The sequence below is a fragment of the Tauraco erythrolophus genome, chromosome 10 (genome assembly GCF_009769465.1).
Source record: "Tauraco erythrolophus isolate bTauEry1 chromosome 10, bTauEry1.pri, whole genome shotgun sequence".
NCBI lineage: Eukaryota > Metazoa > Chordata > Aves > Musophagiformes > Musophagidae > Tauraco > Tauraco erythrolophus.
The window spans coordinates 24517068-24542871 of NC_141474.1; the positions used below are offsets into that span (position 1 = coordinate 24517068).

The 25804-nt window shown below is 47.4% G+C and overlaps 1 protein-coding gene across 5 annotated transcripts in view; it reads left to right on the forward strand.

Annotated features, from left to right (window-relative positions):
• The window catches only part of RNF220 (ring finger protein 220), a 221567-nt gene extending 198222 nt beyond the window's left edge, over positions 1 to 23345 (forward strand). For all 5 annotated transcript variants that reach the window (XM_086617583.1, XM_086617584.1, XM_086617585.1 and 2 more), the window contains 3 exons: positions 12332 to 12440; positions 13579 to 13653; positions 22100 to 23345. In XM_086617583.1, the coding sequence (XP_086473709.1) occupies positions 12332 to 12440; positions 13579 to 13653; positions 22100 to 22171 (256 nt within the window). In that variant the 3' untranslated portion in view covers positions 22172 to 23345. The remainder of the gene's footprint in view (positions 1 to 12331; positions 12441 to 13578; positions 13654 to 22099) is intronic.
• The last annotated feature ends 2459 nt before the right edge of the window (positions 23346 to 25804 follow it).

The following is a 25804-nucleotide window of genomic DNA, read 5'->3' on the forward strand; positions in this document are numbered from 1 at the left end:
TGGAAGACTCTCTTGGATGTAGCATGGCTAGGTGGGGTTTGGGGTAAGTCTGTGTTTGTTGCCCTGCTCCTTGTGCCGTGCCAGGTCATCAGTAGCTTGGGCAACCTCATCTGCATTGTGTTGAGCTTCAGATGGCAGCCACAGGTAACGAGAGATGTGGTGCTGGTCCCGCCTCTCCTTCCCAGTGCTGCAGGGCGCCTCAGCCCTGCTAAGCATTTCTAATCTCACCAACATGAGGTGTCTGGGAGACACCCTGGGGTGCTGAATGCTCATGGGGAGAGGTAAATGAGCATCCCCACTCGTGACTGGGGTCTTCCACAGACAGGCAGAGCTCAGCTGGTGTGATGCTCCTTTACCTCGACTCAAGATGCAGCTTTGCTCGGAGAGAGCAGCCAGTGCTTAATTGCCCAGGCATCCTCCTCGACTCCTCTGCCGATGTCACACTTTCAGCCAAAGCACTGTTGTACACACAGAGCTGCAAAAAGCACCTTTCCCACAAAAAGTCTTCCTCCTTCCTGAGATGCTGCCCACGAGGGTCTGGTGCCGGTTTGAAACTGAGGTTCCCCGGGGTTAAAAGCCAGCATCTTAATTCAGAGTGCCAATGTTCAATTTTGCTTTCTGCCACCAGACTAGATTGCAGGCCAGCAAGAGAGTCTGGGTTAGTGGCCCACTGGGTCACCTCCCATTTGTTTTCCTCAATTTTGTGTTGTCATAAATTCATTCCAGCCCGTTGTGGTTGATCAGTTTATCTCCGCCGGGGCAGGGAGCGCTGCGAGCATGATATATGGCACAGAGCATTGTAGCCAGCCTCTCCATGAATCACTCCAGCTGTTTGGTGTCAGCCCCAAAGCAAACAGGACCCGGCCGCTGAGCGTTGACTACGATGAGCTCAGTATGGGAAGAGACATGACGTATGAATGTTTATTTAATAATTCTCTAATATTTCCAGCGGAGTGTGGCTATGCCTTCTGGGGGGGGTGAGAGGAGGGGGGAGGTTGAAGAGGGAAACTCTAATCTGTTGGGGTGGGTCATAAATCAGGCAGACAACATCATTAATCAGGGATGGGACAGAAGTGGAAGGAGGTGGGACTGGAACTGCCATCCTCAGTGGGAAGGGGGCTGTGCTCTTTTTTTCGTAAAACAAATCTTGTTTCTGATTCTGCTTGGCCCCAGCCGCGCTGCCCACATAATAGCAAACCCGGACACAAGGCTGTTTAAGTGAGTATGCTACCTCCGCTATAAACCTTGCGATACGAGCCTGCCAAGCATTAAATCCCTTTATAATTATCTTCTTTATATAACACTTCATGCTCATCATGCTTCACTGGATGAGACGCTTGTTGGGTTAAAAAGAGGGTTTTAGAGACAAAAAGCAATTGTATTTGTTTTATTTTTCTTGTCTCCTCTTTCTTCCCCTTCCCCCTCCCACCTCGCCTCTTTCCAATCCAGCTGTTCGGAAAGCATCAGCTGCAGAGTTGCTCTGGCGTGGCAGCACAGGAAGGAGCATCAGTTAAAATTAAACAAAGTTTAGGTTTGGTGCAAAGGTGCGAAAGTTTAGGTCCTTGTGCAAAGTCAAGCGTGTGAGAGCAGGCAAGGAGGTAGCAGTGTCTGCCGTGGGGACCTTGCTCCTGGGCAGATGGGTTGAGATGGGAGCAGAGGGGCTGTGAAGCCAGAGGATTAGCAGAGGCTGAAGGGGAAGGAGCCACACTTCAGCTGGTATGTCAGAGGGAGACAGAAGCTGTTGTGAATTCACACTAGAGGATAAGCACTCCCCAGCCCTTCCCCGTAGTGTCATACCATTAATAGGCTTTGGTGGGAGACAAGAACATCATATAGCAAATATAGAATTAAAAAACTAACTCGAGTCATAAATGAACTAACCCTTTGTGCTCTGCTAAGAGACAGCAGGATGCTGGTGGTGGGTCCAGTCCTAGATCAACTCATGTTAACTTGAGACAGGATCCAGGAAGCTGAACTGGAGCGTGGGATCGTCAAAGCCAGGCTGAGAAAGCGCTGCCGGACTGAGTGCTGCCTGTGTGCAGGTTTGTCTGTGTTAGGTTTTAGTCCTTCGTTTCAGTAATTCAGTAGTATGTAAGATGTGCTTGTAATGTACTCTGGTGTTCAGCATTGGAAGGGTGCATAGGTAGATGCTCCATTTCTTTATGAAGTGAGACTTTGGCATTGCTTCATTCTGTAGGTTGTGGTGATGGAGAGCAGAGTGCTGGGCTGCGGTTCTTTATTCTGCTCCTTCTTTTAACTGTTCGGTAGAAGTTGCGTGTGCCAATGATGGTCTCAAACGTTATTACCACTGCGCCAACTGAAATTGTATCAGCGTTATGGTTCATCACAGACTAGTGGTTAACGAAGCTCAGCGAGGCAGGCTTACTGTACAGGCTCAGACCTGGAGGGAAGGTGGTATCTCTGTTTAGTCCAGTTGTGTCTAGAGGTTTGATCTAATTCTCATGCCTTGGGGCAGTTTTCTGTAGATTTGAACATCTTCATTATAGGGAAGGACTCTTGTGTCTGTTGAATCTGTGATGTTTTAAAGCCGAAGTGTCTGCAAACCAAGGTGACTGACAGCTTCAGGAGCAGTAGCATCCCGGTCCCATAACTGGTGAAAACCCCGAGAAGGAATTTTATTCCTATGTTGAGGGCACAGTTCAGGCATCTTGCCATTCATGTCTCTTTGCCTGCCCCTTCTTTTCTTTTTTTTCTTTTCTTTTTTTTTTTTCTTAGTTTCAGAAATGCTGTTAACTTTAATTTGTGGAGTTGCTTCCTGGGAGTGAAAAATCGATGGGGGGCTATCGCAGTGTGAAATTCGACTGTCACTATTGAGCTATAGAGTTAGCAAGATGTCTTAGAAGGTAAAAAATAAATCGTGGCCCAGCAAGTGCTCAGCTGTGCTATTTCAAAGGGGATATGAGGCTGATGGTCCGTTAGAGGGTACTTCAGTTAGATGGATGATGATTCCCTGTGAAATATTGGAGTTATTCCATAGGTAAGAGAAACTTTAGCTTGTAAAACACAAACAGCTGCCTTCTAGCAGACAAATTCTACCCTTAGATGTGTGAGCAGCTTGTCAGAGAGAGGACTTGTCCCTAAAATTAGCCTGTTGTGTTTAGCAATGTCTCTGATGGAGCATTGTAGATCCTGCTGTGTTCCTTCTGAAAGTATTTTGAGGACGTGACTGTTTATTCACATCCCTTACCTACGCTGCAAGAATGAAGAGGCAGGGACTGATTATTTTTTTTTATTATTTTTATTTAGGAAATGTTTGTACAGTGCCCAGATGCTCTCAAGAGAAAAGTAACAATTATTTTTATGTAGACTGTGTTCCCTGTTTTGGATGGAAATGTTCCTTTGAAGAGCAGAAAAGGGATCATGTTGTGCCCTATCTGCTGCCAGTTTGCTGTCGCTCTCGTGCATCTGTTGAAGGGCAGCCCTGGCTGCGCAGGCTGTCTGCGTGCTGGCGTTAATAGGGCTACTGCTTTCTTTGGCACTTACTGGCTATTGTGGCAGGACTCAGTAAGTGTTCGTGCTGTGCCAGCTGCTGTATGACAACAGGATGATTGTAATTATGGCTCTTGGTAGTTTATGCATTTCTTAGGCTATGGTTGGTAAGTATAAATATGAAGTAGTACCAGAAAAATAAGAAAACCCAGTTTGTATTAATTCTGAGCTAAACCATGTCTGGGACAGCTGTAGAGTCTGTAATTATTTCTCTTGCATTCGCATGCACAGTTGCAATACTGCTGAGGAGAGCGTACTGCTGCAGGAAGGAGTTTTAGCCTGCATTTAGTTGGAGCGTGGTAAAGATTTCTCAAAGGATTTAATGACAGAAGAATTCATTGTGCTTTTATATCTCCTGTGCCTCTGTAACACAGAACCCATCACTGCCTTTACAGAAGCAGTGTAATAGCAAGTAATGTAATTAATGTGTTTTAATATCTGTGTTGATTTTTTTCGCCCTCACTTTGGTGTCAGTGCTTGTCCTTAACCTTACTTGCTCCTCACCGCTGTAGGTGCTTCATCCTACTTCTCCATTCACTTCTCCTTTCTTTTTGAGAGTTTTCATCCCCCAAAAGCTGCTTTTTCCCACTCAGTTGCATAAGCATTCCTGATTGTCCCTCAGATAGCCAGCTCTTGACCTGTCCTTCCTCTGTTTTGCTGGTTTCCTCTTCCAGCTCTGGGACCACAGTTGGTTATGTGACACTGATGTGTTGTGGCCTCTTTTAACAGCCTTATGTTTCTTTTTGAAGACATGATTACCTTAAATGATGCTAATTCTGATCCTTTCTTTCCCTGTAAAGGAAACAGCAACAGTGTAAAAGTTCTAGGGCAGCAGCAGCAGTTGTAGGAAGCTGTCTGGAGGATGTGTTGTCGCGCTGCCCTTGTGTACCTCCAATCAGCAGTCATGAGTGGCAGTTCTGGAAAGCATATCACCTCCACGGTGAAGACCTTAAAAGGTTGCAGATGAATCCAAGCGCTGCTGTAGTAACATAGATATTTCCTGTTTATTTCGGCCGTTTGGATGCTGGCCATGGGAGTAGAAGGTATTTCATTGTGCACAGAGGCTGGCTGCAAGACTCGTCTGCACGTCCAACTTTCTGAACACCTTTCAGCCCTAGGAATTTGCTATTCCTCTTTCACTTCAGGGATATTTTATAATGTTGTGCCCTGATCGTCCAACCAAAGCTACCAATAATCCCAGTCCACCTCCTGTAAGATGACAGGTTACAGCTGCCATATGTCTTCCAGTAGAAAAATATACCTGCCTAGCTATATGTGGAGCTTGGTCATAATCCAAACATATTTACTTGTGGGTGGAGGCAAGTTTCAGTAGGCTGGAACCTCTAAGCCGTGTGCCTCAGCAGGGAGAGGAGCTGTATTTTCCATTTCCGCTGCCTGCCTTTTGCAGCCCTGGCTTATATTAAGATAGTGACCGTGACACATCTTCAAAGATCTGTTAGGAATACAATTAGGGTCGCCAGGATGAAGGATACATTGGAAAAGTGAACCGAGATATTAATTAGTTAGATGTGCGATTATTTCCATTTAGGAACTTTGTCTAGAGAATCATTTTCTCACTCAGCCAGTGCTGCCTCAACAAAACCTTCCTGCAGCAAAACACTCTTCCGTAGCACAGCTTTTTCCTTTATCACCAAAGCTGCTCCAGTAAAGCAATGGGATTGCATTTATTTTCTCTTTGGAACAGGGGACATAGTCTCTAAATCGAAATCAGAATGACCCATGCATTCTTTCTCCCAGCTTTCATGTCGAACCATAATTGCTCAAATGGCACATTTAAAATTTTGGCGCAAGCTCAGACTTTCACTAGCCGCCTTTTTAAATCAGTCCCAGTGGCCAGCGGATACTGCGTAGCCCTACAAATGCATCTAAACATGCTGACTCCGAGGCTCCTTCCATTCTGAATGATCAGCGGTGCCATCTGTCTCTGTTTTGATTGGGGCTGGGCACATGTGTCCCAGCGAAACGCGGGCCAAAAAAAAGAGAGAGAGAAAGAGCCAGCGCCTGAATTTACTTCCCGCTTCTGTAGAGACATTGTTGGGTTCTGTGTTACAGAGGCGGAGGAGATATGAAAGCATAATGAATTCTTCTGTCATTAAATTCTTTGGGGAATCTTTACCCAAGGCCCTACTAAATGCGGCTTAAAACGCCTTCCTGCAGTGGTAAGCTCCCCTCAGTGGTGTTGCGACGGTGCATGCAAGTGTAAGAGAAATAATTCCTCTGTGGGGAAAAAAAGAGACAACACTTTTGGTTTGCATCAAGATGAAATTAGTCAGAAGCAAACTCCGAATTTGGCAAGCAGATGCCGGTATTAACAAGTTGTGCAAGCAAGTATAAAATAGAGGCGCTCGTGACTGAGAGCGCCTCGGCGTCGTGTGTGTGTGCCCTTGCATGCACCCCGCTCCAAATTCACGACTTAGAACACGGAAATTAGAACGGGGAACATTGCATTATTCATAACTTGGCAACCAGAAGCCAGGGCGCTTTGCCAAAATAAACTATTCTCTATAATTACAGGTGAAGCAACATTCTTTAATATCTTACAATACAAAAACATACATTAATCAAGGAAAGAGGGCTTTTTTTTTTCCTAGAGGACAATAAATTAGCATCCTTGCCAATTTCCTCAATACATGTGACGATGTTTTACAGGATTATAAGTCAGCCTTTTTAAAGGAGGTTAGTCTAAAAACAAATAAACCAAATAAATGAGATTTTTAGCTAAATAGAGGGGAAGCCAGCTCCTAAAACGTTGATGTCTTGCCAGAAGATTTGCTTTTAGCACTCACGTTCTCCCAGACTGAGGGTCTAAACTTCACTTGGTGTGATTTGACACAACTCTACTGCAAGCAGCTTTGTTGGGCAGTTTTCTGCTCCTAGGGATCTGGCCCCTTCTGCCGTGACCAGCTCATCTAGTGAAATGAAGTTGTGGTGTGTTGTGCCAATCCAGTAGCCCGCGTGTTCTGGGGTGATTCACAGTCAATCTGCCACCAGTGCCTGACACTGGACTTCTTTCAGAGACTTAAAGTATGAAGATGCTTGACCTGTGTCCGATCCCTTTTAAAGCCACATGTGACTTTTCTTTTTAAAAATTTATTTATCTTTTTAAATGTTTTCCTTGTTAGTAACAAATTTTTTGTTTCAGCTTTATGATACGTTCTTGCACCCCAGTAAGTGCAAAAGGCCTTTGTGTCTGTGTATCTCCCACTGTATATCTCCCAGTAGTGCTCTCCCGCATCCGCCAAATTAAACTCCCGATATCATTAGCTATAGCGCTTGCTGCAGGTGAGGCTTGCTAAGTTGGAAGGCAGGGTGGATTCTTTCACCAGCTTGAAAACAGAAGCAGTTCTTGTCCCATAAAACTTAGAGTTGTTTTTAGTTAGTATTTGAAACTTGAATAGGGAGGGAGCTGTGTTGAAAACAACGTATGAGGGAGTCAAGACAGCATCATCATGCTCTGCCGTTCCGCAGTGCTACCAGTGTCACAGCAGCTATGCACAGCGTGTTACAGGCTAATAAAACATGGTCTCTTCTCTGAAAAAGCTGCCCTCTCACCTAAACATAAATTGGCTATGAGAGAAGGCTTACAATTAAATGATTGTGCACTGATGTTGGGGTCATTTTTTGGATCATTTTATCAAGATTTGTGCCTCACGAAGCGAGGACTGCAGTAGGCTTTCTCTTCTGCAGCGTAGTAGTGGTTATGATAATTGTCATCGGCGGCTGTGGTTGGATATGGCCAGGAGCAATTTTTCTGCTCCTGGAATCTTACTTTAGCTTGACTCTGCCTTCAAAGCATCGACCAGCCTGTTTCTAATATTTATGATACGTGAGCTGCTAGCGACCTGACCTCTGCCCCTTGTGCATGTATGTTCTGCTGGGATCAGGTTCTCTACCTCAGACAAGGGAAGAAAAAGGCTTTGTTTAAAAATAAAGACATCACTCTTGGGTTTGTCAGTGGTACTGTACGTTTTCCCCTCTGCCACTGTGTTTACAGGCATACAAAACCAAAAATAAATGTATGAGGAAGAGAGAAGAAGGTCAGAATATCAAGTGTCAAAAGTAGCCCATGAAATTTTATTGGCAGTGCATTTAATCAGTGCTAAGTGTTTTTTACAAGGTACATACAAACAGTGGAATTGTAAAAATTTATGGAATGCTGTGTACAGTGTGGCCGTTTATGAAGAAAGGAAAATTTATATCCAGTTGAAATAAACCGAAGGGAAATGTTTTATGGAGACTCTTCAACAGCGGGGTGTGTCAAGTGAGATCTGGGTTAGGGGAGGACCGGATATTCGCAGGGGCTTACTGATCTTTGAGGTGTTTTTCTGTTTCTTCAGCAGCTACCAGTTTGCATCATTCTGTGGCTCTCAAATAGGCAGGATGCAGTGATGGTATGATGGTTTGTTTTTTTCTGTGTGATGGAAAGGAAACACAAGTGAACAGCTGCTACTGGTATCTCTGGTACGAGGCTCTCACTCTTGGGCTTGTTCCAGTCCAACAGTTTCTTGAGCGGCCCTTAATATCCAGCTGGGAAGGGTTAACTGAAGCCAATCACTTTGACATCAGCATTTTTTTGTTTCCTTTTTGGTCCAGTATTTTGTTGATGATAAAGCACCGACTTAGTCAATTGAGAGATTCCAGAGCTGCAGAATCAGAGATAATTTAATTAACGGAATTGCTTGTGATTGTCCACTGGGACAGCGGGTAGGAATTGCTCGATTTAATTTGGAGAAACAAAGATCACATGCATGCTAATGTTTGACAAATAACCAGCGTTTGGGTTAAAGTTTTTTTGCAAAGAGGAGGGCAGCCAATTCTCAGGGGAGATTTGCCCGAAGGTGATTGCTGAGTAATAGCTCAAAGCTACAGATAGGTCCTTTTTCCTCTTCCATGGTATTTTCGTGCCCCCCTTCTGGCCTTTTACTTGAACAAAGCAAGGATTTGCTCAGAGGAAGAAAGTTTATTCTTATTTTCAGTGCTCAGGGGAAAAATGCTATGAACAGTAGAAAAACATGCTCTGGGCGCAGAGACTGAAAACTCTCAAGTGCTGTCTGCCAGGTCTTATAGGCTTGTCCCCTGGTAGCCAGCATCCTCAACTGTGACTGCCAGATTGTTGAAGAGTTATCCACAAAGTCCTGAGAGAAGTGCAGGACCAAGCTTCCTCCGTGAGAAGCCCTCCTTTCGTATTTTTGTTCTTGTTTAAAGGTTCTTGCTGAGGCTTCCCTGTGTATAATAAGGTAGGAGGTCCACAGCAAGTAGAGCAGGGATGTGCCCTCTTGTTACATCCTAGGTGAGGGAGGACAGTACAGGTATTGCTAAAGCCACTCGGACCTGTGTGGCTGGAGAAGCATCAGCGCTGAGGCTCGAGGCGTTGCTCTCGGCAGCGGTTGTGCTCAGCAGATCTCTCTGGAGTCTGATGAATGACGTTCTCCAAACACCTCAAATCCGAGTGCTGAGGCACAAAATTGTTAAAAGAGTCCTCCCACATCCAGCATGAGGTCAAGGCAAAGCAGGGAGAGCAGGGCGGTGTAATTCCCTCTGCCTCCCTTGGCAGGGTAGCTCATACACGGCCTTACTGTGACCGTGGAGCTTGGCTTTCTGACCCTCGCTCCACCCCGACGTTAACCCTGTAAAAGTACTGCATGGGCTGCTCCCAGCTGTGTCCGGGCAAGCGCACACGGGGTGTGCACGCAAGAGGGAAGCCTGAGGGAGTTCCCAAGATTGCTGCTGCAGGAAGAGTTGCTCCTAAGCGATGCTTATCTTTAGGATACAAGCAGCAGGTTGACGGTAAAATGTCACTAAATGAAATGGCATGTGTCCCAAGTGTGCTGGCCACCACGGGAGCCAGACATGGGAAGTGACTCTTGTCTTTATTCCATCCCTGGAGGTAGTTCCAGTTTCCTTTATTTACTAATGTTCTCCCTATTTCCCTTGACCTCATTTCCTCCGGCTTTTCGGAAGCAACCGTGCAATTATCGCTCACTTTGGGTTGACCCTTGGCTGCCACGTCCCTGGTTGCTGCTGCTCGGGGAGGCTTTCCTGAAATCTCAAGTGCAAAATGCTCACTTGTGGCCAAAATCTCTCTCTTGTGAGATAGGAGCTACGTTTTCAGCACTACACTGTGCGTCAGGATTTGCCCTGAGAGCACACTTGGCAGGGAGGACATGGAATTTAAAGTCTGTCACAGCTGAGCTTTGGTCAGCACTGGGAGTTATTGCAGTGGCTAAAGCTCCCTCTCTTACCAATGCACCCCAGTCTTGTTAATAAATGTATATTTAACAATGTCTGGAGCGTATGAAGTGATAATAACTAAATCAATACCTCCCACATTGATTGTCCAGGATCCCTACAGCGTGACGCACGCAGCGGTGCGGTAATTTTCCAGCTAACTAGCACCCTGATCTACAGCCCTCCTATTGATTGGCCATTGTATCAGGCAGCCTCTGAGCATTATTGCTTATACCTCTATTCAGCCTCCTTTTCTGATTCATTCGTTTATTACTGGACAGGTGCGATTATCTCAGAGACTTTCCGAAATTGGCTGATGGGGGTCAGCCATTTAGACTTCTATAAACAAGCCATTTTCTATCTCCTCTAGTTGTTGCAGTGGCAAATTTTTCATTCTCAAGCTTTGACTGTTACTGGGCTGGGTCTGGGGATGAAACAGCCTTTGCTTGGATCTGCTTCCACTTTTCCCTTTCCTTGCTGAGTCGCCTGCCCTTCAGAGGAGGACGGATAGCTCCACAGATAGTAATGGGAGAATTTAGCAAGCATTGAGGTTCTGCTTGCCACTTACTTTGGGTGGGAGCCACACACGCTGCCTTTACACCTCCAGTGCCCTTATGTGTGCAGGAAGGAGAAACCGATTCCAGAAAGTCAAGCTCGACTGCAGCCTTCATCCAGCAGCAGCTTGTTGACAGACTGGACTGAAAGGGAAACAATTTTCTCATCCCACAATAATCTTCAGGCTATAAATAAATAATTCTTTTTCTTCCTTTGACAAAACTAACACCTTTCTAGACTTTCTTTGAAAACACTGACAACTCTTCCTTGAAGGTGAGAACCCAAACTGGGACATGATAATAATTTATACCAATGACTAGGAGCAAGTGGGTGTTTCACAGCGAGGAGCACTGTCTTCTACTGAAGCTCTTACATTTTGCTCCGAAGAATATTTATTGATACCAAGATACGAATCCACAGTATCCCTGTCTCAAGGCAGTCCTCACCCCCTAGGCTGTCACAGGACATAGGTGTTTCCTTGCCTTTTTTTTCAGTTTTAAAATTGTTACCGTTTCCTAGTAACTGTCATTTACAATGAATCTCCTGATGGAGGTTTCCCCTCAGTTGGCTCATGCAGAGTGTCTGATCGCTACAAAGGTAGGAGTGAAGTTGGAGGAGCTTGATAACACTGGTATTTAACCATGTGCATTCCTGCACTCCAGTGTCTTCTGAAGTGTCATAATTTAAAAAAATCACTCCAGATCTTTTTGACTAGCTTTGTTTCCAGAGCCTTGGGAAAAGCCAGCAGAATCACCTCGTGGGAGATACCTCAGGTCCCTCCCTGTGTGCCAGAGGCAAGTGACTGATGAGCAAAGGAGCGAGTGTATGCGTGCGGCAGGAGTGCTGAGATTGCAGCTCACTTTATTGGTGTAGTAATTCCTCTAGACCCATGTTTTAGCCACCTGTTGATGAATCATTCTCTGAAAAGGTAGAACGTGCGTGTGCCACTGTGGGTTATGTTGTGGTTGATGCAGCTTTTAGTGGTGGCATGGTGCTCTTCCGGTTCTTCTGAGCTGGAGTCTGCTTGGACAGGCCTGAAGTTCACTGACATACATGAAAATTGCTGGTTTGTTTTGCTTTTCCACAAGAATGAAAGCCTTAATGTCAATGCAATGCTCTAAACCTTTTCTGGGGAATGCCAGAGGGCCCCTCCCTACGTCTGCACTGTGTAGAAATTGGATTTTGCAGCATGCTGGAGTGACATCCTTGTCTGTAATGCTCCCTGCATCTCATTTGCTAAGCATTGCTGTCTGCCCTTGCTTTTAGGTTGGCAAGCTGCTTTTTTCTCCAGCCTCACAGAACCATGAAAATACACTTGCCTGCCCTCAGCGCAGCGCCTCTGTGACAAAAGAGATAATGCTGCCCATCAAAAATGACCCTAGGAAATGGGAAAGCAGAGATTGTAAAGCTGCTTTTATAGCCACCCTGTTGGCACAGTGTCTGTTGCTTTTGGTTTCTCCTTGTTTTCAGTGTTAGAACCTAGCAAGCTAAGGGTTTCTTTAACGTAAAAGCGTTGTGTTTATCCTGTGTAATGAGCTGATTTTGTGTTTCACGAGGTTGATGGCCAGCAAGGACCTGCATTCTCTGAGGGAAAGTACAGCTCCTATTGCCCACAGAAAGCTATCTCACCAGCTTTAGAGAAACATACAGAACTTTGGCCAGAGCATATTTGGTCCTAAGGAATCTCTTAAGGGAGACAAGAAAAGAGACACAAACAAAAAACAAACGAATCTGTTCTTTAAATGTCCGCGTCTTGTGGAAATGTGCTCTGTGTGAAGTGCTCTGGCTGGCAACCCCAGCCCTGTTGTGTTCTGTTGTGATGTGTTTGGAAGTGTTTAGGAGAATACATCAAAGAATTCTCACTGGGATTTTCAGGAGCTCTTCTTCACCACAAGTTGGATATATTACTTCGAATGTTGCTGTTTCCTGTGCAGTACCTGTTGTGGGATCCTTTTTTCCCTGAACTCTTAACAATCTTGTGTGCTCAGTGATGCTCATGCTCCATCATCTTTTGCAGAATTACAGAAGACTCTGCAGTGACAACATTTGAAGCGTTAAAGGCTCGTGTCCGTGAGTTAGAAAGGCAGCTTTCCCGTGGGGACCGCTATAAATGTCTCATTTGCATGGTGAGTAGCACTCCACTTGTGGTAATGAATCAGAAATGTCTTGCTATCTTTGCTGAGGAGGGGAGAAGCTTTTCTTCTTTTTGAGGTGGAGTGGGCAAACTCATCTTTGTCCCTGTACACCAATTAGCCTTCCAAAGGAAGGTGCTGGGTGGTTTTTAGCAATTGAAATTTCTGTATGCATTATGTTGTTCCACTGGTATTTGTAGCTGTCCATTCCTACCAGGGATAAGAAAGCCCCAACTTCAGAAGACTTTCAGACTTCCTGTAGAAAACTCCAGATACCAGTGTCCTCTTCCTGCATATGCAGATTTACATATGTAAGAGAGAGCAGAATCTCTGATCTGAAACCTGCCGTATGATTTGAGAACAGAACGGTGCCTGAGCATTTAAAAGTTGTCGATGTCCTACTTGCTCAGTGGTGATGCTGTGGCCTTCTGAAAGAAGGGCAGCAGCTCCCTCTGATGGTCTGAGCCTGCAAAGCTTTGCATCTCCTGTTAGGTTTTTATTCTGCTGATGGCAGGAGAAATTTCTGCTTGGTGGAGGGCTCCCATTGCAACTTCACCATGATGCATGGTGCTCTCTCTTCCAGCTCATGACCTGTAGGTATGGGAGTACAGTCCCCATCTCACAGAAAGGACGACAGCTTGCTGCTGATTTCCAGAGGTTTATTAGCAATGATAGAAGATGGTCAAGAGAAGGCATATCTGCTGAGATAGCAGCAGCATTCTTGGGATGTAGTTAAGCTGTTCCTGCAGAGCTAAGAGTTGTGATAAGGGTTAATCTTACCCTGTCACTGGTTTTTGTATGATCTGGTGACCTTTCTGATGAGAGTAATGGCAGGTGGCTGCAGCAACTTCAGATGCTCTTGCGATAACTGTGCTGAGCCAGGTCACCACTTGAGTGGATTATGGGCTTCCAACAGGGGTTCTAGGAAGCCAGAAAAATGGACTGCAGAGACTTTCTGCCTCTGCCACGCAAACATGACAAAAATACAAACTTACGTATTGCACAAACTTATTTTTTGTAATACAAAATACAAGGCAATGTTACCCACAAAGAAGGGTGTTTTGATGAGGTTGGGAGCAAAGAATCAGTAGAACTCTGCTGTGGAAATAACCCATTTGCCTCTTCTCCTCAGGACTCCTACACAATGCCCCTGACTTCCATTCAGTGCTGGCATGTGCACTGTGAAGAATGCTGGCTGCGGACTCTGGTGAGGCTCTTGGCTACTTTCTTGTTGACTTACAGACTTTTTCCTCTCTTCTGGGATACTTTCTTTAAATCACCACGGGGAAAGGTGCTTTTTGCTTTATTTTAAACAATCTGAGTGCCGTGCCTGCAGACATCCCAACCAAGCCCTGCTGTTTAACACGCCGCTCTAGCTTTGACTTGAGTGAATTTTGTTTGAGTCGTCATGATCAAAGTGCAGTCCTGCCCCTTGCTCCTCTGCAGCTGTGGGGACAGCCATTGCTCATGTAAGAGCTCTGTGCCAGGGACAACCTTGCCTTACAGTAATTTCCTGTGGGGCATCCATGCAGAGAGGTAAAGCTGTGAGAATGGAGGCCAAATCCACTGAGATTTCATGGAATGGGTAGCTTCTGAGAAACCTAATATTCCCCTGAAGCAAAGGGAATCATCTTCAGGATAGATGATATGGAAAGGAGCTTTTATGAATATAAATCTATATTTTTCAGATTATTTGAAATAGCACTGTGCAGTTTTCAAGCATATGCCATTCTGTTTGGAAGATTGGGGACTAACTTGAACATTGAATAGGTGACCCAGTGCAGTAGTGATTTATACATGTATTAAAGGACATCAGGTTAAAATTTGAAGTGTTATTAAATACAGTGTTTTCCTTTCCTATATTAAAACTGTGAGCTTTATAATCAGCCTTTAACGTCCTCTGTGCAGCTGATTTTCAAGCTTTCCGTTTGCTCAGGTCGGAGAGCGGAAAATAGTCAGTTGTGCTTTCTAGTTCTCCTGCTAGCAAGATGATACAGTGTTGGGTTACAAAAAATGTAAGGGAATGCCACTCCTAAAAACTGTTCCTGTAAGGCATTGCAAAATCTACTTTATAGAACACGTTGTGTGCTTGGAATTACGATTAAGCCGATCATGCTCCTTTAAATCCTGCCTTTTAAAAGTCTTGTCCAAGAAAAGTTACCAGGACGGTGAAGTGCCTGTGGGCTTGAGTACTAATAGCAACTCAATAACTTGGCTATCCCTTGGGCTATATTTTATAGCTCTTCAGCTACACACTGTCACTATTTAGATTATACAAGCTTTTATAAACATTTTAGCTGCATGTTATAAAAGACACATATGTGGGTACGTAGCTGTGAGGTGTTTGGATGAATGTGTGCTCTGCCACCTTTGCTAAGTGAAGAGTAATTTTGTCCTTCAGCGGTGCTACAAGCAGAGGATAAAACACTAATTTCTTTTTTATTTTCTCTGCTCTGAACTCTTTGTCCTCTCCTCTTCCCAGCAGCCTCAAGTCATCTTCTAAATCTGTGGCACCGATTTCAGGCTTTCTTAAGCTCAGCAGCAACTTAATTAAACTTCAGTCCGGCCCTTTTGTTTCGTGTACAGCGGCCACGGCTGCTCGTGAGAACTGGGAAACCCCACTCCAGGTGCTCAGGGGTTAGCATTTACCCTTGCAGAGGGGGAGTCATCTTCCCCCTAGATATCCATGAGGAAGGTGGGGACAGAGCTGGCTGTGTGTGATCTGCACATCGCTCTTCTGCCGACCAGGCAGGCAGGATGGGAATAGTCCAGCAAGACTTTGTGTTAGGACTTGGCACTTGCATAGGGGAAGCAATTAATAAGTGGCTACTCATGTGTTCCCCAGTCCTAGCCTCTCCCTGCAGCCCCCAATTTATTAAACCAGGCCTTTTCACAAGGCATGCTTGCACTCCCTCTCCCGTCTCAAAAAAAATCTCCCAGCCTGTGTTCGCATGTTTCTAATGTAACCATTAAAATGTAGCCCGAAGACAGCAATAAAAACCCTGGAACGCCTTGGTGCTTTTGTGTCTTGATCAAAGTCAATGTGTGTAATCTCGTTAAGACTGCCCTCCTTCCCCCCTCCTTTTTTATGAATTTAATGGCATACAGCAGCTGGGCTCAATGTTTAATGCTCACCAACCTGCATTGTTCTAATTAAGGTATCTCCTTTTATTTCGGGCACAAAAGAGACTCTTGTTTTTTTTAACAAGCGAGGAGCTGTGGGATAGTGTGTGTAATAATCGCTGCTGTTACCTTTCCCTGGGTATAAAGCTGGCTCCGCAGCGGGGGCGGGCGGAGGGAGCCTGCGCGTGCAGCACACATGGAAAGACTTGGCTGGGGGAGAGGGGCAACATTTTTCTTCTGTTGTGCAATAAACAATTTGTTGGAGTTAATAGGAGTTGGGGCGGGCGGGTTGTGTCGAGCTTCCGGCCCCTTTTGAACATTCTGGAGATCTGCCATCCCTACTGGTGAAAAGTCCCCTTTCTCCTGTACGCCTGTGGTTTATATGCCCAGCCGAGATCTAATATTAAATTAGAGTGTGAGTGTGTCTGTGAGAGAGAGAGAGGGAGGACCGTGTATTGAACAATGCCCTGGAACGGAAGGCTCGGAGTGCCTGGGAGCACTTCTAAACCTCTGCAGGGTATTGAAGATGGGGTGAAATTTGATGCTGACATCTGCCTGTGGATCAGAGGAGGTGAAGTGTCTTTTAAAAGGTTTAAACATTTTCTAGGATATGTTGCTAGAATGATCTGAACATCTCTAGTATCCTCTGACTATGGTGGTGTCTAGGGCGCTGATGAGGATTGGATCTTTAAAGCGCTTAGGCTTTCTGAAAATACGATTTTTGGTCTTTTGGCTCTCAATGTCCAATTACAAATTATAACCATTCTGTTGCTAGGGGAAGCGTTTTTAACCACCAACGCTACAAATGGCTGCTGGACTCTATAGCTTAGGTACCATTATACTAGAGCTCAGGGCATCAAACCAGCTCCAAGTTCTGGGGACAAAACATCCACCAGAGCAGACTCCATCTCTGTCTCCTGTTGCTGTATTGGACTAACATGAAAGAGAGTCTGGGGTTGCAGAAAGGGGCGCTGAAGATGGCTTAAGAGAACCGAGATCATGGTGCTCGCTGAGTTAGCCAGTGCTTCGGTGCCAGTAGAAGCTGCTTGGTTATACAGTCCTCTTCACAGTGGCCATGGAGAAAGGGCGGAACCATCCCTTTACTCAGCGTCAGGACATGATGAGTTGAGTGGTTTCCTCTCCTTCCACTTGCTCTGTGAGCAGAACCACTCTACCTGAGGGCTGTGGTCCAGGGGACACAAGCTAAAGGTGTGTTGTATGCTGCATACGCTGTGGGCAGCCCTGTGATTGTAGGCACAACAGGAGTGGAGACAGGGAGAGGGATACAAAAACGTGTTGCTTAATGCTACGTGATCATGCTGGGTTTCCAGGAAATTCCCTGCTTTGTCAGGTGGGTTTGTCTGCTGGTTTTGTGTTGCTGTGTCAAACCACACCCATGGGCTTGCTGCTCGCTACTTGCTGATTGTCTGGGGACTCAACACAGTGATGTTTTTCATCCATCCATCCTGCATGCAGAGAGCTACCTTGAAGTTACACAGAAATTGGGACACTAGCCTGGAGTGACTTCCCTGTGATCTCTTTTGGGAATCCCTGAAAACACATGCAGGTTCTTCAAAGACAGGAGGGGAAATAGTGTTGCAGGAGGGAGATTTAGCCTGGGCAGCAGGAGGTGAGGTTCATTTACCTGAATATCCACCATCCTTGCAGCAGGTGTCCATCCTCAAATGGTTGCTGGTCTGCAACCCTGAATCACTGAGTGACAGGGGATGTATCTCCCTCTGGAAGAGGTTTGTCTGCCCCTTCTCTATCCTTCCCCATTAACCAAGGTGGATCCTACAGCTACTAGTGGGTGAGATTCGTGTTTTCCTTGTCTTGGGAAGAGTGCTCTGACAGTAAAGATTGGCAATCCGCTGCAGCACTTTGCTGGGGAGGTTTGGAGCCACCACCCTTGGAGGTCAGTGAGAACAGGTTTGATGCGTTTCCCATCAGCAATAATTCAGGTTGAGGTGATGTTACTGGGGGAACAGGTCAGTGAGTTCTTGACATCCCCCTGAGCTGCGGTTCTGTGATCTCTCAAACCCTGCTATCCTTCCTTACGAAGTAAAAGGATTTAAAAGCTAAGTCAGGTAGTCATTTGCCAGTGATGGAGCTGTTGGTAGGTGCAGGTGTGCAGGGGCTGAAAGAGGGCAGGTTTATTTGAGCAGGTGCAGGTTGCTGAGTTTCCCCCATTGCCTGTACAGCCAAATCCAGCATTTCCTGTGTGTGTTTGCTGACCTCGGGCTTGTCTTGCCTGTCTTGGGCTTATTTGAAAATGACAACAGCAAGAGCAGGACAAAAAATCACTTCTAAACTTTATCACAGAACATGTTTCCAGGGGATCCATCTATAGATATGTATGCTCTACAGTTGACACATTTACATCTTTGGTAGATTATACTACTACATTCTTAGCCTGGTTGCTTTTTCTGGACTATAATACCATATATCCCATGCGGGCTGGAGTATTTTTCTGTGAAACACCGCAGATATCAAACAGTCCTTCTGGGTGATTCCTTAGTGGTTCCAGCAACGTAGGGACCTCCTGAGTCAGTAGCTACATGGAGGATGGTGTGCTTGATCCTTCGTGATGTTCCTGTCTGCCATGAGGTTGTCCGGTTATTTATGAATGTATTTCAGTTTTGGCCTCCGACAACCCGTGGGTGTGAGCTCCACTTTTTGAGGAGGCTCTGCGAAAAAGGATGCTCTCCTGATTGCTTTAACCCCGTTACCTGATGACTGGAGGTACCCCACAACGGCAGTGGTGAACGGCTGCTTCTCTAGGATTTAGCATTTGCAGAGAAGAAGCTGCCACTTCATGTGCAGGCGTGGGGAGTGGGGGCTGTCACCTTTGTTGAGAATTGGATCTTGGAGTTTGATTCCTCTCCTGGCAGAAGATGGCTCTTGGTTTGTGTCCCTCCTGTCATCTCTCTGCCTTGGTTTTCCTTTCTGTAAAATAGGCAGGCTTTGAGCCCAGGGTTGAAGATGGCACTGTGTAGGCGAAGTTGCTCTCTGTGTGTGTCTCTTTATTCTCTGTGCCTGGTAGCATATTTTGCTTGGAAATTGCCCATTTTTAGACCCACAGGACAGCAGGAAGTGCCTAAATCCTTCCTTTTGAGTTTTCTTACTTTAGCCAATTTATAGCAGACGTCATTTTTTTTTTTTAAGAGGCAACTTTAAGACAAAATAGTCCAATCCTTCCTGGCACCATGTGAGCCCTAACGACTTCTCAACATCTCGGCTCTCGTTAATGTATTTTTCAAACTACTACCCCAAGTGATTAGCCTGTATTGTGGATCAATCACTTGCCAAATTTTAATTAAGAAAGGAGGAGAAAAAATAAACTCCATCCTGGTTCCAGCCCCTTTGCTTTGCTTTGTAACAGCCCTGGAGCAAACTTCTTGCAGCAGAGTTTTATAAACCACTCAAAACTGGGGTTTATAATGGAAAAGCTGAGGTGGCCTTTACTCTAGCACACGCAGCTATAACACATCAAGGCTTTTCCATGAAGCTATGATGAAAGGAGCAGAAGGACCTGGAAAAAAAAAAGAAAGAAATGGCCGACAGGTGGGACTTATTATTCCACAGCATTTTTATTTCAAGGGAAAAGTTTAGTAACCCCAGCTGGCAGGTGAGCAGTGGGGGAGCAAATGCTTTTTCATTGTGCCTGTGCCAGCATGTGTGTGTGTGTACAAGCTTATGTGCCTCTCTACAAGAGAGGTGAGCTTAAACGCTAGTGCCAATAAATGTTGTACACCTACACCAAAAAGCCAGATGTAAGGAACAAGGTCCTGAGCGATTTCAATCTAAAAAGAAAAAATCAGGACTTAGTTCTGAATTTAACACACATGCTTATGTGTGAAGAGGATGACAGTGTTTGGTTTTTTTAAAAAAAGAAAAGAGAAAAGAAAAAGGCTTCCCCAAGGGTCCACAGTCATTACTTTTTCTTGAACTGTTTAATACCAAGCATAAATATGAAGGAGACCAGAGACCTGGACCTGGCACGGCACGCGCAGTCAGCCTGCGCGGCGCTCAGGCCAGGCTGCTGAAGGTCTCTTGGATGCTGTTGTTCCCTCCAGTGTACCTGGGCTTCAGAGCTCAAGATGAGCTGCCCTCCCAGTGTGCAGGTGAAGCAACGTCTACCACTGCGCTCAATCAACCTGGAATCATGTAACTTTTGCAGAAAATGGGTCAAGCTACATTTGGTTGTGTTCTGCCTTCTGGCGTGGTCGAAAACTTGGCCCTGGCTGCCCATGTGCAGCTCTCAGCCTTAGGTGGAAAGAGTGGATCTACTAAAGCCATCCTAAAACATGTGGTGCTGACAGCAGATCTCCAGGACAGAGATCCTGGGGTCTGGCAGGATAAATCTACCCATCTTCCCTTTTCCTGTGATGTGAAGGACTTGCATACCTGACCTTGCTTTGCCACAGAAGAGAGGGGCAAAGCTGCGGTCGGTTTAATCAGGCTTGTTCTGCCATCCTGTGGGCTCAGTGCAGAGGACTTGTAATTATAGCGAGCACCTGCACAGCCTTTGGAGAGACCTGGGCAGGGTGGCTTTCTAGGGAATCTGTCCTTCCAGAATTACCCACATTGAGCTGTCTGGTCTGTGTTAGCAAGGTTACCCTCACTACAGGTCACGTACATCCACCTGCAGCTCTGAATCCCAGAACGGAGCATGAGATGCAAGACAGCAAGGTGGCAGCAGCTGAGATTTGCTTTTAGCAAAAATGAACTCGAGGGGGTTTGATGCTCCTCCCCACCTACCTTCAGCCAAACATCTCCAACTTCAGCAGAGCTAAAGGAAGATAACTGCTGAAGTGCTTTTCAGCTTTGCACGGGAGCACTGAGGAATAGAGGGACATGGTTTTAGGTGGCAGCAAACACTTTCCTTCATCCTTCTCTCCAGACTGAAGGCAGGTTCAGGTATTGGATGGTTCAGGAAAGTGGTCCTGCAGACCAGCCTTGAATCAGCCCCCTGCCCGTTCCCAGTGCACGTTATTCCTGGCGTCTGGGGAGTTTTCAGTAGTATTTGAGACTGCGGAGCAAACATGACTTGCCCCTCTTCGGAGCAACATCTTGATGAATTACTTGCACCCGTGTAAATTTTCTGTACCTGAGACTCTCTCCTCCAGATTCTCCTTAGTCTGAGGAGCTTCCAGGGGAGAACACCCCTGTCCTCTCTCTGCAGATGTTGTCACAGAGCAGAGAGGACCTTCTCTAAGGACACTTGCCTTTTGTAAGCAGCAGTGCCAGCTCCTCTGCTAGGCATGTCCCCGAATGCAGGTAGCAGCACCGAAGCAGTGTGGCAGGTCACGGTCCTGCCCTGCCACGCCGTCCACATCCCGCAGGCTGCCGCGCTCGCTGCTGCAGGTGCTGAAACAAGCCATGCCAAGGGAAAGCGGCAGCATCACTGAACCAAACGGCTTCAGTTCTGCCAGCAAGCCCTGTGCAAGCCAGCACACTCTCACACTGCCTGACATTCCTGTCAGCTGGCTTGTCGTGCTGAGCACTGGGTGTTAGCTGCTGGAAGGGCCTGTCTGACAGCAGTGAGCAAAACTCAGGGTGCTCGGACAGAGCCTGTGCTCAGTTCTGTGCAGCAGGAGGTTGTGCTGGGCTGTGGTCAGTGTTGAAAACCAGGGCATCCCAGTTTCCTGTGCTGCTGCTGCTGTAGAGGAGAGGCTACCTCACAGCAGAGCCGTCTTTCTGTCATTTTTCCCATCAGCTGTCTGTCACATCTGCCAATCTAATGATGACCAGCCTAGGTTGACCCTGATTCTGAGGCTTATTAACACCCTCTTACTGTCAGGCTTGGTGACAGATGGTACATCAGCCCTTGTTTTATTTCATGTAGTGTTCATGTTGGCTGCCCATTACCTCTCCCCAGTTCACAGTTTACCATTTTCAGCTCACCTTGGCAGAACAGACTCATCTCTGCGAGCTGTGGAGGACAGGACAGGGGTTTCCTTCATGCCAGCAGTTCTGGGGCTTTTGCAGGATGGCCGAGGCAGTCCCTCAGCATGCTGCACTGAAGGGGGTGGTCCAGCCCCACCATGAACCAGTTGAGTTATCCCAGCTGAAAATTGCACTTGTTCTGGCTGTGTTGGTTTTCTGCCCGCTCGGTGACTGAACTGACTCATCAGGGGCTGCAGATGAGCAAGGGAAGCAGCAAGGAGCAGATCTGCCTGGCAGTCCCCGATGACAGTACAGTGGGACGGGGAGCTCAGGACAATCCATTGGCAGAGACTTCTCTCCCCAGAGCTGCTGAGTTTGATGACACGTCCTGGCTCTGGGTTTCAGCCTCTTGCAGGGCTCCTGCCTGCCCAGCTGCCTCCTGCCGGGGACTGGAGCGGGGCGAGGGGCTTGCAGGGCAGGCAAGGAAGGTGTTGGAGCTCCCCCTTCTCACAGCTTGTGCCTGCTGGTGGGAGGGCCAGGGGGATGGCCTTGCTCCCCCTGAGGTCCCAGGCCAAGGGCAGGGTCATGCAGGTTGTCCTCCTCCACTTTCTCATGCTGTTCGTCTCATCTGCTGGTTGCAGGGTGCCAAGAAGCTCTGTCCCCAGTGTAACACCATCACGTCTCCCGGAGACCTTCGGCGCATCTACTTATGAAGGACCCAGCGGGAGGGCAGGACCCAGCTACTTGGCTCAGCTCATCACACCAAGGGGGAGAAGAACGACAGCAACAACAACAAAAAAAGACATTTTAAAATTTAAAGGAAAAAAAAATACAACAAACCAGAGACTCCAGACATGGACTCGAGGATACAGGAGCAGTGGGGAGCCTCAGCTCTCAGGTCCCGCATGTTGAGACCTCCTTCAGCATCTGCAGCGGGCAAAACCAAACCCTTTGTTGTGAAGCCCCCTTTTTTAAAACCAGTATTCCCCATCCACCCATTCCCGGGAGCTGGCTTTGCATCGCGGATGGCTCGTGAGCCCTCCTTTGGACTGTGTTGTTGACCACTCTGCCCCCAGGAGACTGGGGAAGGGACCCTTGACAGAAAGATGTTAAATAACCTGTAACTTGTGTTCTTTGTTCAGTTTTTTTTGTTTTGTTTTTATTTGTTTTGGTTTGGTTTTTGGTTTGGTTCTGTTTTGGTTTTTTTTGTGGTGTTCTAGTGATAAAAAAAGGTTTAAAGAAAAAAAAAAACACACCCAGGCAGAAATGAAGCACATGTAATATAGATTATATATGTTTACAATGTTGTGTATAAATGGGATAGACTCAAACATTACATACTAATAAGTTTCCCTTTCTTTTTTTTGGGTTGTATTTTTTTTAAAGAAGAAAAAAAAATGAGCAGAGAACATTAAACCCATATTTTTCTTGGTTCAGCAAAGTTTTGGCATTAAAGTCATTAGTTTAAAAAAAGTATATATATACATATATATAATATAAATGGTTTAATGTTCTGTGGTGTATATTTCCTCATTCAGATATGAAGTTAACAGCTTTTAGTAATGGCTGTAGCATTGCCCATAACTTACAGAACTTATGGGGAGTAGAGGAGGTGGATTTTTGTCATTAGTTGTAGCTAATGGGGCTATTTATAATAGAATCGTTATCCCCGGAAAGACACGGCTTTTAACTCCTCGCCGGGGGACCGGGCAGCGCCCGGGGATCTGGCTCAGCCCCCTTTGCCTTTCCCAGCTGGGGAAGGGGCAAAATGTGCAGAGCTGGAGGGCAGCAGCCTGACAGAGCACTGCCCTCTCCCCCAGCCCCGAGTGCCTGCTCAAGGGTCCGGCTGACCCTCCTCATGCCCCCTCCAAGGCCGTAGCCCCTTCCCCTGCCCCTGCCTCACTTTGCCTTCCTCCCCTCTGGGCAGGGTTTGCTGGCCAAGGATGCCCGAGCTGCTCCCGGTGCCCGCTGCCGAGGCAGGAAGGGAAGCAGTGGGCACGGGCAGGGATGGCAGGGGACGGGGTGGCCATGTTGGTGGCTTTGCCCGGAGAGGCTCAGCCGGTTCTGTTACGGTGCTGGCTGGAGTGGGCCAGCCCTGCCCCGTGCCCGCCTCCCCCAGCTCCTGTTCTCCTGGAGCCTGCGTTTTGCAAAAGAGGTTTTGGCACTAGGGCAGGGAGCTGAGTCAGCCCCCTCTGTCCCGTGGCCACCCTCAGGGCTTGCCCGCAGGCTGCGGCCAGCAGAGACACTTCTAGCCACAGCCAGAGGTTCCCCCCAGCCCCAGCTTCTTCCACATGGCCCCTCATGCTTGTCCCTGCCTCCTGTATTCTCAGCCTTAACCAAAGCTGCCATCTGGCCTGGTTTTTTGTTGTTTTTTCTTTCATTTTCAGGACCCAAGAAACAGACACTGATCATTTCCCAAGGTGAATGCATGCCCCATGTGCTGACTTCTCCCAGCCCCCCACCGTGCAGCCCTGCCCTGGCTCCCCATGGGGTGTCACCTCAGCCAGAAGACAGGGAGATGGGGAAGCTCATCTCCCTCTGCTCCTGCAGGGTCTTTCCAAGCAGATCTCACCTGGCAGCACGTGACCGGGGCATTTTAAGACAGTCTGGAAACAGCAGTGGATGAGGGGTTTGGAGCCAGGACCCCAGCACCACCGGGCTGCCGGGGCTTTCCTGGAGAGGGAAGGGCTGGGGAGGCAGGACGCCTCAGAGGCGACGGTGCCATCACCACTTCTCTGCCCTGAGCTTGATGCTGTTTTGCAGCAAGCGGCTGCTGTCCTCGGTGTCTCCTGAGTGGTTTCAGAAGGATCCCACTGCACCCAAAAAAAAACCCAACACCAAATTGAAGGAGCTGTATTTTATAAGCATCTCAGCAAAAGACGACAGTTCCTAATTGAGAGTTTCCCAGGTCTCCAAGCTCTTAGCAGCATGGTCGCCTCCAACACAGGAGAGCTGCATCCCTGCAGAGCTCCCAGGGACTGGAGGAAGCTGAGGCACCTGTGGAGGGTCCTGCCTCACAGGGAAGAGGCCGCAGCAGTGGACTGGCACTGCTGGGCCACCCTCTGCCCAGCAGCACCAGGGCAGGGGAAGGGCAGGCATGCAGAGCTCGGGTCGGAGTTTGCAAAGGGGAAGAAATTTAGGGGAGACACAGCTGGGCTGTGAGTGCCACCGGGGCTGTGGTGCCTGGGTGCTGGGGTCTCGGAGGTGGATTTGGAGAGAGTGCAGTGGGTGGGGCTGAGTGGCAGCCAGGAAGGGGGAGAGGGCAGGAACCCCCTGCCCCAGCCCTTCCTTGGAAGTAGACCCCAAGAGCGAGCCAGGGCTTCTGGCGGGTGTTGTGGACCAGCCGTGTGCTCTATGTACGTATGTGTAAAACCATATGTAACTAGTCATGGGTTCTTTGTTTTGGGGTTTGTTTTTTGATTTAATTGTAAAGCCATCCCCGGTTTTCGGGGGAGGAGGCTGCAGGGGAAAGGCTGGGGAAGAGAGGCATCCCGGTTTGTAACAGGCATCTGCCACTTCCCCTCTTCTGTAATGAGTTGAAATGATTTTTTTTAAAAAAAAAAGAAAAAAAATGAAATATCGGAGTTACCTATCTTTGCCCAAAGAATCCCAGTTGCACAAAGCGATATTCCAGTGTGTCGATGATTGTGTGTCAGTGTATATTATACAAAGAGGTACTTGTCACTCCCGTTTGTAAACTACATTTGACATTAATTAAACAAGTATAAATCTTCTCAGGTGCTTCCCGCCTTTCTGTGTTTCTAGGCGAAAAGCAGCAGAGGGGACACCTCCTGCCCCCCCTGCCCCAAATATGCCACAGCCCCTGGATGTGGGTAACATCCCAAAGGGTAGCCCTGGTCCTATTTGGGGTGCAAGGACGGATGCAGGGGGATGCTACATCTCTGCCCCATCACGGATGGGGTCCCCCAGCTTATCCCCCGCATTGTAGAGCCGGGAGGGCAGGGTGAAGGGCACACCTCAGGGGACACCCCCCCCCCCCCCCCTCCCCAATAATGAAGTCTCATCGGCTGCATTAGTTGGGGGCAGGAGGCGCCCAGCCCCAACAGATCTATACATCTTGCATTAGGGGCCACCAGAGCAGTATAGGGTTACCCCCAACAGCAGGGACCAAGAGGCTGCTGTGGTGGGGGGGTGATGGAGGTCAGGTTCCCCCCCAGCATGGAGCTGGCGCCGATGCTTTTGGTTTACAAACATTTTGCAGATGGGTCGATGGGGTGTTGAACCCCTCCCATGACTGCAGTCCCTGGGGATGGAGTGCTGGGTGGGAGGGGGGGTGTCCCCAGAGTGATGGGGGCAGGGGGAAGCAGGGCTGTCAGGGACTTCTT